The sequence below is a fragment of the Eleutherodactylus coqui genome, chromosome 5 (genome assembly GCF_035609145.1).
Source record: "Eleutherodactylus coqui strain aEleCoq1 chromosome 5, aEleCoq1.hap1, whole genome shotgun sequence".
NCBI lineage: Eukaryota > Metazoa > Chordata > Amphibia > Anura > Eleutherodactylidae > Eleutherodactylus > Eleutherodactylus coqui.
Window position 1 is genome coordinate 98,146,152 of NC_089841.1, and position 13,018 is coordinate 98,159,169.

The 13,018-nt window shown below is 42.1% G+C and overlaps 1 protein-coding gene across 2 annotated transcripts in view; it reads left to right on the plus strand.

The window, feature by feature from the left end:
• Positions 1-13,018, plus strand: part of RASGRF2 (Ras protein specific guanine nucleotide releasing factor 2) — a 255,357-nt gene that overhangs the window by 165,995 nt on the left and 76,344 nt on the right. For both annotated transcript variants that reach the window (XM_066602949.1, XM_066602950.1), the window contains 3 exons: positions 2,390-2,550; positions 5,650-5,716; positions 10,996-11,132. In XM_066602949.1, coding sequence (XP_066459046.1) covers positions 2,390-2,550; positions 5,650-5,716; positions 10,996-11,132 — 365 coding nt within the window. The remainder of the gene's footprint in view (positions 1-2,389; positions 2,551-5,649; positions 5,717-10,995; positions 11,133-13,018) is intronic.

A 13,018-nucleotide genomic window follows, 5' to 3' on the forward strand; every position in this document is an offset into this window, starting at 1 on the left:
GGATCCTGTTGGTAGGTGATAGAAGTGTAGAAGTCAATTCTAGTACAACCCCTTTAAGATTTGCTCACCCTCACAAAAGTCTTTTTATGACATTACCCTGCTTCTCCCAAAATAAGACAGGGTATTATATTAATTTTTGCTACAAAAATGTTACTTTTTTATGAATTTGCTGCGATTTCAAAATTGGCATTTTGGAATCGCCACGGATCGGACAGCTTCCATTGACTGCAACAAAAGCTGTCTGTGCAAATTTCCGCAAAAAATTGAGCATGCTGCGATTTCTTCCCCGTGAGCGGAAAATCGCAGTGGATTTCTGCTCGCGGGAGAGAATCTTGTAACATGGCATGTCTATGGATGGACATTGCTGCAGAGTATGCGGCAGCCGTCTGGCCGTGAATTCTGCAGCGATAATCCATCCATGAGCATTGGGCCTCAGTGAACTCTTTGGAATTGCCTCCATTTGTGCATTTATTATTAATAAAATGTGGTCTGATTGTTATCTAAGTCACAATTATAGACAAACACAATCTAACTAAATTAATAACACACTAGCTGTTGTACCATTCATTTCTTTTATTGAGCATATTGAATTAACTTTCATAGCGCAGGGAGAAAAAGTAAATTAACTTGTGAGTTTAATAACCTGTTGATCCCCTTTAGCAGCAATCACCTCCACGAAACATTTCCTGTAACTGTAAATAGGATTTATACAACACTGGGGAGGAATTTTGAACCATTCCTCCCTGCAAATGTGTTTCAGTTCAACAATATTTCTGGGATGCCTTGTGTGCAAGCCCTCATCAAGTCATACCACACAGCATCTTGATAGGGTTAAGGTTAGGACCCTATTGGTCATTCCAAAACACAAATCGACATCTTTGTCAATCATTCTTTAGTTTGTGGAGAGGAGAGTCTTTCTGGAGAGGAAGGACATTATAGGATACAAGTCTTAGGTTAATTGTCAATCCGTGTATACAGGCAGGTAGGAACTATTAGGGGTTGATCCAGGGAACAGCCTGATTGCCATTAGGGAGTCAGGAAGGAATTTTTTCCCCAAAAGGGCTAATTGGCTTCTGCTCTTGGGGTTTTTTGCCTTCCTCTGGATCAACACAGGAGGATAGACAGGCTGGACTAGATGGACATTGTCTTCATTCAGCCTTACATACTATGTTACTATGTTGTTTCTTTGTGTGCTCTAGGTCATTGCTATGTAGAGATGCAGGTAATTCCAAAGGATGCACTTACTTTTTCTGGCAACTGTAGATATATGTAGAATAAGTAGAAGAAATCTTGTTAAAATTAAGCTCTGGGTATTGCTTAGAACACTTCGAAGTTGCGGTTGAGTAGATTTAGTCCACATGTGTTTTCGGTTATGCTTGAAGATATGTTTATATGGACCCAATGCTATGTTCAATTTTAACAGTTGTACTCGCCCCTTTTGTGCTCTTGACTTTATAACACTTGCTGACTTTGCTGCCCAGTGTCCTGCAGATAGCTCATTCATGTTATTGACGAACTACCGTAACGATGCCTTTCACAATGCTTGCTCTATTCTAGACTGAATTTTCTATCTGTAAGGGTGGTTTCGCATCTGCAGTCAGGTTTCCGCTTTCCTGCTCAATTGACTATAATGGGGACCATTCAGCTTCTGCCCAGCTGCCTGGCTTTTAGTCGAAAGAAAAAGCCCTGCATGCAGAACCTTCGACTGGAAGTTCCAACGCAGATGATAGACCGGCCTAAATAGTGTAAAAATCAGTCTTAGGGCTCATTGACACGGGCGTATTGTCACCATGTTTTATGCACATGTATTTCCTGTGTGTAACACAAGGTGAATGGAGGCAATGAAACTCTGTGGACTTTCATTCTTCCATTCACACCTGCGTTGGAACTGCTTATAAAACATAGGAGAAATAAATTGCAGCACTCTTTATTTCGTCACGATTTATGTGCAGCCCTTGAAGGGCTGCGTATTGAAACGCTGCCGTTTCACAATACCTGAGAATGGACAGCATTTAAAACGCAGCCCTGTTCTGCGCAGAGCGGGGAATTTGAAAAAAAAAATCCCAGGCATGCGCAGTGCCAATCACAGCCCGTATGCGATCTCTGGCAGCAAAGTGAATGGGCTGCGATGCCACAACACTGCAAGATACTCATTTGTACACATATTGCCATGTGAATGAGCCTTTAGTAAGATATTTAGTAATTTTTTAAATACAGTTGAGGGTCACAATTATGTAACTTAGTAAAAAGTTCCAAAACAATAAATCAGTGTTTTCTTAATGTATTCTGTATTATTTATGTATGAATTACCAGCAAAGAAAAGTATATGTATTAGTAAATGTGAGATGTATCATGAGATAACTGTGATTTACAGATATTTCCATTCCAGGTACTCTCATCCAGGTCCCATCTGTAGAGAGAGGGAAGTTAAGCAAGGTTCGCCTGGGGCCTCTGTCTTTGAAACGAGAAGGGGAAAGGCAATGCTTTTTATTCACAAAGCACTTCTTAATATGCACAAGAAGCTCAGGAGGGAAATTACATTTGCTCAAGGTAAAATCTTCATGAGAAACCTTCTAGGGAACACATTGTAGCCGCTTACAATAGATGTTCAGTATTGGGTGTGCGCCATTTGTATCTGTTTTCTGGATCTGAGATTACAGATCATAAAGAAAATACAATCTGCCCATTGTGTGAGAAGTAGTTTTATGGTCCTTTCACACTGCTGCTGGAGGGTGCAGGATTGCTCAAGTGTTTGAGAGACACATATTTAGGAGCATGCAGTTAAGGATTTCTACTAAAAAGTTTGACAAGTGATAAAATATTTAGTATTCGACTTCATAATTTATTGATTATGAACAGAAAATGAACATATATAGATAGCTCAGTGACTTGGTAAGTGCATCACATTACTTGACTGGTACTTGACTTACCGGTAGCTAAGTTCACATCTAGTGGAATTGCTGTGGATTTTCCACCCAAAAGTCTAAAAAAAAATACACTTTACTCAACTTTACATTTAAAAAACGCTATAGTCCCCTCTCCTGGCACTCTACTGAAAAAAGGGTCATTGGTCCCCTGTCAATCCGTACAGCCATCCTACAGTGATGAAGTGTCATCCCACGTGACCACTCAAGCCAGAGGCGTAACCTGAAGCTTCTGGGCCCCAATGCAAAACCTGGAACGGGGCCCCCAACTATAATGCTTTATTCATAGTACTGGGCTCCCTATATGGAGCAGAGAGGCCTTGTGGGCTCCCTGATTCTTCTGGGCTGGGGTGCAACCGCATCCCCTGCATCCTCTATAGTTACACCCCTGACTCAAGCTAAACACAGGTTGCAGCGAGATCGTCTGCCCAATCATCAACCTTTTTGAATATGACAGCAGTAAGCCAATGAACAAGCAAATTTTTGTCTTTCGGCTGATTGGATCCCTAATGCCAACATACGATGATCATTTATGCATAGCACATGCTTGACGTGTTGCTGAAAAAAGCAGCTCTTGGGGGAATTTCCAATCTTGTTAATGATCTTTTGTTCCCATACTTCTAGTCATCATCTGCATATATAAAACTAATTAATGAGCTCTTGTTAAAATGTTCAGGAATTGGGTTGTGTAAAAGGGACCTAGGAAGGAAGAAGGCTGGGGCACAACTTCAAAGTTTCTTATCAGTGAGATATATCACATCAATGCTATTATCACTAGTTTGTGGATTAGTGGTGTCCTCTGATGCCCAAACACATTAGAGGTTAGCTCCCAGGTCATTGAGAACTGTGGCAAGTCTGGTTTCTGGATAGCTTGTGTTTTTGTACATTTACAAATAGAATTAATGCAAGTTTTTACATGATGGACATTATAGTACTGTTGCTCGACAGCAAAGAATAGATAGATTGATCCACACTTCAATGCCATCCACTTTATTCCTTCAAAGCGGGTCATGTCAAACCGTTTAGAGTTCTGCCAAATAATACTTCCTGTGAAGCACATAGTCGTCTGTTTACTCATCTACACCCCAAATTCATGTGATTTCTCATTTATATTTTCTATAGCTCTGAGCGGAGTGCAGAGAGTATCAACCTTGTGAGGCTTTAGGATCTTATGTCCTTTCCAACTGCATTAAATTGATGCCTTATGAAGTCCCTTCTCACTGTCAATCATTCACTCAGAGCTTGTTGCAGGAAATGAAAACAAGATGTTTTATACATAAATTTACAATATGGATTAGTGTTGTATTTGGATCATAAGGTGTACCATGAGCTTGACAACCATGAACAGTGGTCTGATACCTTGGAAACAGATTAGGTGTCATTCAAATAGTACTGGTAGGGGGTCTGTGAATTATTGCCAGTGTTGGCCTTAGATTACATGGCACCCTGTACTTTTTTTTTTTTTCTTGCCACCCCCACCCCCTTGCCGTAAGAAAAAACAATGGGGGGCATTTATTAACAAATCTATGCCAGAATTTTGGTGTAAAAAAAAATGGCAGACTTTTTGCCCTACTGTGCCAACCCCACCACTTTTCACACAAATTGGTTGGGGCTTGCCAGAGGAGGCATGGCTGCCCCGTACTGACGGATTTATGTATACTGTATACCACAAACTTATGCCAGAAATGGATTCCTGGTTGGGTGAACGCCTCTTCATGTATTCAGTCCTCTGTGCGCTGGGGGAATTCTTACTAAGCCTGGCATAGGAAATGCCGGGATTAGTAATTTTCCCCCAATGTATATTGCACTGATAAGCAGTCTGCCTGTATTCTTCTTATACAGAAAGCAACAAAATAGCAGTCTACCTGCACCACCAGAACAGCGTAGTGAATGAATACTGTACCAGAACCAAGCTCCTAATATAAATACAGCAGGAACCTTAGTACATGGATACAATATCAGAACCAAGCTCATAATATACAGTAGCACAACTAAACAATTGTGGTGCAGATACACCGATGGGTTGATGGCAGCATCTCAAAACATCAGAGGGGAAGGAGAGCGAGCCAGGAGGAGAATGATTCATGTAGCACCATAAGATGCCAAGCGAACCTAAGGGAGGAGATCGCCCCCAACCTATATCTGCCTAGTGCCGTCCTACAAGATGGTGGTCGGTGCCCTGTGCCACTGCATGGGTTGCATGTAGCGAAGGCTAGCCATGACTGTTGCCCACACTAGTCATTAGAATAAAGGGTTAAAGAGACAATGACTTTTGTGCCAAAACTCAGAAAGAAAGAAATTCCAGGCAGAAGAGACACCAAATAGCAAGGTCCCTTTATTCTAGCAATTGCAGATGGTCACAATTCAGGGACTCTCACCTATGGAGAATTGTGAATGCAACTTCGGACTGTAGGGGTACGTCCACACGTACTGTATTTGCTGTGAAAATTTCCGAAGCAAGTTACAGAGAAACCTGTAGGGAAATGTGCAATGACATTTATCCATGTTATTGAGCAATATGACTGGCTTGATCCATATTTATGGGGAACGTAGGGTGTTCTGGCCTATAGCCAGTAAACTAGCAGCATTTTAGGGTTACAGGCTTAGGCCCCCTAAAGTGTGCCCACTATATTAAGGTAAATTAAACGAATTGGCATGGTTATACTGTTTTAGCATGGAGCTGATATTTAGTTTGTGTTACTATTATGTTATTTCATTTGTACAGACAGGTGGAGTCCTTTCTTTGATTGAATGTACGTTGATTGAAGAACCAGATATTAATGATGATGACGGTAAGTAACAACATCCTATTATTTCATATACTGACCAGTGTTTTTCAATATTAATAAGAGAAGTACTCAAAGTGCCTCAACTCTGAGAGACGTGCTCTGCAAGTTCAATGTACAGTAAGAAGGCAGTTCAATACCTCTAGAGACATGCTGCATGCCCACTTGGCACTATACATGTATCACAAGGAGAGTACCCAACACTATATCGGTGTTCATGTATTAAATTCATTATAACAAATAATATACCTGAAATGGTATTGGTAAGGGTGCTTTCACATCTGCGACAGGAGTCCGCTGTCCTGCTCCATTCGGGAAACAGGAAAGGGAAATCACCGGGGCGATTTCTAGATGGAAGAGAACAGTGCCGGGCGGACCCCATTGACTGTAATGTGGCCTGCCTGCTTTCTGCTCAGCTCCTCGGCCTTTGGACTAAAGAAAAAACTCTCATTCAGTGCTTTTTCTTCCAGTTTTTTCAGCTGGATCTGCATCAGAACATCCCGTCTGAGGTTCCGACGCAAATGTAAAACTGGCCTAAATGTAGCACATATCACTGAGCCATCTTTTAGCTTGGCTTGCAATCACACATCGCACTTCATACACAACCTTCATTCACTCTATATGTGTGGTTGTACTTCTATTCTGGTAACCTGGCTTAGGATAAATAGCAGAATACAAGTTAATTGTAAAATTGCTTAGATTCTACCCGTATTACAGATTAGTGTGTTCTTAAATGGTAGGAATGCCACATGAAAGAACCTATTTCTGCAAATGGAATGCCACATGACAGAACCTATTTCTGCAAATGAAATTTCAAACAGCACAGACCCAATATACAGTAGTTGCCTGGTATTTGTTAGCAAGAGCAAATTGGCACTGGGAAAATAAAACAAAAAAACGGTCCCATGTTTTATGTAGGTCCAAATTGGACAAAGACAGGGCCAACGCAGGTCAGTGGGATCAACAAACCGTTAGCTGTAGCAACATTTGGCAGAGACTTTACAGTAGGAGAGTCTGATGTAAAATTAATAGAGATGAGCGAGTATACTCGCTAAGGCACATTACTCAAGCGAGTAGTGCCTTAGCCGAGTATCTCCCCGCTCGTCTCTAAAGATTCAGGGGCCGGCGCCGGTGACAGGTGAGTTGCGGCGGAGAGCAGGGGGGGAGAGAGGGATCTCCCCTCCGTTCCTCCCCGCTCTCCCCCACTGCTCCCCGCCCCCCGCCGGCCCCCGAATCTTTAGAGACGAGCGAGGAGATACTCGGCTAAGGCACTACTCTCTCGAGTAATGTGCCTTAGCGAGTATACTCGCTCATCTCTAAAAATTAAGCAAGGCGTTGCACTGGTGAACTGGGTCAAAGCCATACAACAGTAGATGGACCAAACATGTAAGTAGGGGAGCCAGCATACCAGTGGGAGGAGCTCATAGCACATGTATCACTGTCTTGCCCTTTATTCTCCGTTACCATATATCTCAGATGAAAATTTTCAGGTATTTTGTTGCCAATTACGAATAGATAAAATGAAAGCTTAACATAACAATAACTGTTAGTCTACAGTCATAGTGTTAGTAATACACAACCAAAAGGCTGCTAAACCACCAACACCACTATAAAATCATATGTAAATCCTTGTGGGTTTTCCTGAGATTAGCGAGCATTTTTATCAGGAAGCAGTTGTTTTATATGCGCTGTGGGCATGGAGGAGTTTAAAATAACCACAGCACGCTCTAAGAAACTTTGTGGTGCAATTTAATATTCCACCTCATATGTTTTGCTGTGCTGCATTAAAAACCTCAGCAGAAAAATGTGCCGATATTGAGGGAGATGTCAAAATTGGTGCAAAGCAAGTGTTTTGTATTTGCTCATGGCAACAAATCAGTTTTCACTTTTCAGACACCCTTTAGAGAATGAAAGCGGTGACTAATAAGCAAATACTCAATTTTTCCTTTGCACCAGTTTTGATACTTTCCCTGTGGATGTGTGAACTTGTACTTCATAGAGGCAGTTCATGTAAATGCAAGGTTTTATACATTGGTGCGAGTAAAAAGTGCACTGCGATGAAGTCCTGAAATATTTTGAGAGGCACATGCCTGTTACATTTTGTACATGTCTGGCCATTGAGTGCTCCAGAATGTGAAATCTCTGGCAGCTGTGAGCTGGCGTAAAGTAGAATAAATCCCTCAGGCTGCAGTAGTCCACTTCCCTTCTTTACCAAGCCTACTCGTTTTCGTAAAAGCAATGAACGGGGCGCCAAAACAACAAATCGTCTCCAGTTTTTGTGCAAGCATGACTTATGCCAATTTTCTGGCGTAAAAAGGTTGCACATTTTTGCACAAGTCTTGGGATAAATTCTTCATTTTCTGAAGAACGCTGGTGATAAAATCAGGGGCTCATTGTAAAGGAAAATTTTCCTTACTTTACCTATGAAGTTTGTTTTCATGAGGAGTTGATGGAATATACACACTTTTTCTTTGCAAAGGACTCCAACTGTTCATACATTCCTGCATAGTCCATAAAAATAGGAGGGAAAATTTGTAACTTTTTTCAGTGTTTTGTAGAGAAAAATGGATCTGTGATTTTCTTTGAAGCTGGGGGTTCAGTTTTTACAGATTAAGGCCGCCAGCACACGAGTGGAAATTTCGCAGCGGGATTTCAGCCGCTGGAAGCCTGCATAGGATTGCGTTAACAAACGCAATCCTATGCAGACGGCCGCGCGAAATCATGCGCGGCAAACAAACCGCGGCATGTTCTATTTCTGTGCAGGGCGCGCACAGAAACGTCACTCACCCGCCGCCGGCTCCGGTCTGCGCATGCACCAGCTGCCCGGCCAGCCAGCACATCAAACAGCCGGAGCCGCGGGTGAGTACAAAATATTTCAGGACTTCATCGCAGTGCACTTTTTACTCGCACCAATGTATAAAACCTTGCATTTACATGAACTGCCTCTATGAAGTACAAGTTCACACATCCACAGGGAAAGTACTATACCGGTACTGCTGATGTGCTGCTGTTTCTAAAGTAAAAAGAAAACCTCTTTTTTGATCATGGGCAGCCTCTTTAAATCAGGAGCAAGTGGGACAACCCCTTTAACACAGTACTTTGAGCACTTTCAAAGGCGGAAATCATTGCTGCAAAAAAATCAGAGCATGTTAATTTATTAGCTGTGGAGCAGCCAGGAGTCCTTTCCATGGTTGACATCCTTGGATTTTTGGTAGTTGTAAGAGTCTTACATGTACTTTATTTCCAGCACCCAGCAGGAATCTTAACGAAATTGTTCAGTGTAAATGTATGACCCGACTGAACGACCAACAAGAATTTGTTCGCTTCTTTGTTGTCGCACAGTTTACTGCAGATTGTGTAAACAGGCAGTCGTTCACTTGTAAACAACTGCCTGTTTATTAAGAATGGAAGCAGGCAGGCTGGAATAATCCTTGGAGCACTCTACCTACATTCACTAGCAATGACCACTCCTGCCCCTGACATGTAAAAAGGCCCTCAGACTGCAGTGTCAGGATAGCCTTACACTTCACAGTAGCTCTGCTGAATGATACATCTCACAAATTTTAAGACCGTCTACTCTGTTTAGACCACCTTTTAGTTGGCTTCATTTACACTATAAATTGCACCCAAATTTTGGTGCAATATCTCTCAATTTAGGATGCAACCATTCTTAACAAAGGAACACCTCTGTGTTGGGCACAGCAAAAAAAGGGTCCTAAAATGTCTAAAACATATAGTAAATGTGGCACACAGCATATTTGACAGTTTTCTGGTACAATTTGCACCAAAAACCGCAGAATTTGCAATAGTAAGTAAAGCCCCAGTATTCATTGCTTCTACACTAGTTCTGCGGCCTTTGAAGGATGAAGGAACCGATCACTATACTTGGGAGAGACATGAGCGTCTGGCGAACTAATGGGAGTGTATGGTTTGCCCTGCAGGGAGCTGCCTGTGTGAAGTATAAAGGGAAGAGTGTGGAGTGTAAGCAGGGTCATTATGAGAGTCCCCACATGGTGTGTAAGAGCAGAGGATGGCAGGACTGAAAAGAGATTGAATGTGGCAGTTGATTCAGGACTGTGAGGACTCACTAGAGCCTCTTGACTGTGGGAATGGAAGAGCTCCGATCAGTAACTTGGCCGTATTTCTGGCAGACGTGTGCCTCCTTTGATCAGAGACTTGTGTGCAAAAACCCAATTATATAACAAAAGTGACCGCGGAGCCGCGCCAGGCCTGCTGTGTGCCAAAAAGAACTGTAATCTTATTTGCGTTATTAAATTCTAAAGACTTTGTTGAAAGTTGGGCTGTCAAGTAAAGACTTGTTGCTATTTATCTCAACATGTGTCCTCTCTTAGGCCTCATGTCCATGGGTGGGTCGGATTCCGCTTGCGGGAGCCTGCATCGGAATCCGACCCTGCCCGCAGACGAAGACTGCGTGTAACTGTCTGGGTCTTCTTTTTTCTTTACTGCGGATATGTTTGGAAGCGCCGGCCGGCACACATGCACAGTAGTTTTTTTTAAAAAACTCTTGCCTTTATGCTGAATCCGTGGCCCGTCCGCAGCATTAATTGTGGACAGGCCACAGATCGGCCGGCTTCCATTGACTTCAATAAAGGCCGCCTGTGCGGAAACCGAGCATGCTGTGATTTGATTTTCATATCCAAAGATCTCCAAATCAAATCCTATTGCTTAAATTCAGCTGCCCATGTTTCTCTATCTGCGTCTTGAACTGCGGGTCGTCTGCGCAGGTGTCCCACGTGGATTCCGCAATTGAAATTCGCCCATGGAGATTGGGCCTTAAACTAGCTTCTTGAGGAGATCCAACATGTTGGCCATGCAGCCGCAGACCCTGCCATGCGATCCCCAGTTTTAGGCATTTCATGTAAGGACTCCAGGATGCTGTATCTACCCTATGCCACACCATTGGATAGGTGTCCTGGATATTAACCTCAATATCCCAGCTTGTATTGCCAACTAGTGTTAGTGTTAGTGATGAGTCGGTGGTTGTGAAGTGATAGTAATTGTCCCGGGGCCAAAAAAAATGGAGATGATGTATAGATTTTTAGATGCATATTATCATGTAGCATATAAGCATATTTTCATTCCATATGCAAGTTAACACCAATTAATGTTTGTTCTCTTAAACAGTTTCAAACATTATTCAGCATATCTACACATTTATTACTCTTCATGTAATGCAGGAACTGCTGAGACTTTATTCTCGTTTGCGATCTTCTGTAAGTTACGTGTTTCCGCATTTGTTGTAATTATAACTTTACTCTCTCAAGCAAAGGGGTCTGGATATGTGTTTGGCCATCTGGACTTTAAGGTTGTGGTGGAACCTGGAGATTCTACACCTTTCACTGTGGTTCTGTTGGCACCCTCACGTCAAGAGAAAGCCGCTTGGACCAGTGATATCAGTCAGGTATGCTATTTATTGTCATTTATTTACCTTTTAATATTTAGCTACATACGTCATAATAGAAAAAAACAAATCTCCTATGATGGGTCTAGGAATGGACCGAAGTCTCATACGCCATTCTTCTAATGCTTTTTCACATAGGGCTAGCTTTGTTTACAATTAACCATGGACATTAGATAATTGGAACATTTGTAATGCTGTCTCTTAAAGGCACTGCTGGAAGCCAATCCGTCATGTTTTTTTAAAAAAAATCTATAGTAACATAGGTGCCATACAATATTCCCACGGTGGATTTCTATTTGTACTCTTATATCAGTTAGGTTTGAAAACTGCATCAGAGGTTCTGTTAGGAGAAATTCCTTTGAAAATACTTGAAAAAATATGCATGTAGCTTTGTGTTTTTTTTTCTTTTTTTTTAAATCAGCAATATGCCAAATAGCATGATGGAAATCTGTCGGATCTGCATTGTAGTCAGTGTGGTCCGTCTGGCACCATCGGTGACCAGCATATGCTGGACCCAGCACCGCCATTAATTTCCTTGTTCTGCTCCTACAACAGAGCAAAGCATAGAAAGTTATAAGGACAGCTAATGCTGATATGGACAAAGACTTAAACCACTGGTTCAAGATGTAGACTTTAGATGTCCAAGAATACAAACATTTCTTCTGACGGAAGACAGATGTAGAGAACTCTGTCTCAAATGCAAGTTTTTATCGGTTACTATGAGCAGAGCTCTGAAACCTTGAATACATTGAGCCTGCTTCAGCCAATGCATCAGATGTCTGCTTCACCCATGAATACTCCTAAATTATATATTCTCTTATATGATAACTACTGCCTGAAACAAGGTGATTTATGAAAACATAGCAAAAAAAACCCTCCATAAACTTTCGTGGTGATACAGATAAAAAAAATATATATATTTTTACTGAATGGTGAACAGCGTAAAAATTAAACCCCAAAACAATGGCAGAATTTCTGGGGTGGGGTAGGGATTTCCATCTCATCCCTATTCCTCCAAAGAAAAAAAAATTTGTGAAAAAAGTTCTTCAACACATTATACTGTGTTTTCCCCAAAAATAAGACATTGTCTTATATTAATTTTTGCCCAAAAGAGGCACATTGTCTTATTTTCAGGGGAGGGGGTGGGTTCTACTCACCTGGCCCGCAACGTCTGAGTCCCTCACGCTGCTCTTCGTAGCTGCGGCAGACTGCCGTGTCCTCAGCTTTGACACAACACTCTCTTTCTGGTGACAGGGCTTTGAATACCCTGCCTCCAACAACCGAGTGCTATGATTGGATCACTAGCGCCGTTGCTCAGCCAATCCAAAACGGCACTCGATGAACCAATTACAGCCATTCAGTGATGTTATTCACTGAATAGCTGTGAATAATCGAGCGCTGGCTAATTGGCTGAGCCAGCGGCGCTCGTGATCCAATCACAGCACTCTCTTCCTCGAGGCAGGGTATTCCAAGCCTCATCACCAGAAAGAGAGTGCTGGGTCAACACTGAGGACACAGCACCCTGCTGCAGCATCGGAGACCAGCGCTAGGTGAGTATTGCTGGGTTTTTTCATGCAGTTTAGCTAGGGCTTATTTTTGGGGGCAGGCTTATAGTTCAAGCCTCTCTTTAAAATCGGAGTAGGGCTTATTTTGTGGGAAACATGATGTGTACCCCCAAAGTTGTGCCATTGAAAAATACAACTTATTCTAAAAAAAACAGGACCTCACACAGCTATGGCAATTGGTTATGGCTCTTGCAATGCAACAATGAAAATCACTTTATCATTAAGGAAAAAATAGAATCGTCACTACGGGATTAAACTACAGTTATAGACAAACACAATCTGACTAAACCAATAGCATACACATAGTTTTACCGTTCATGT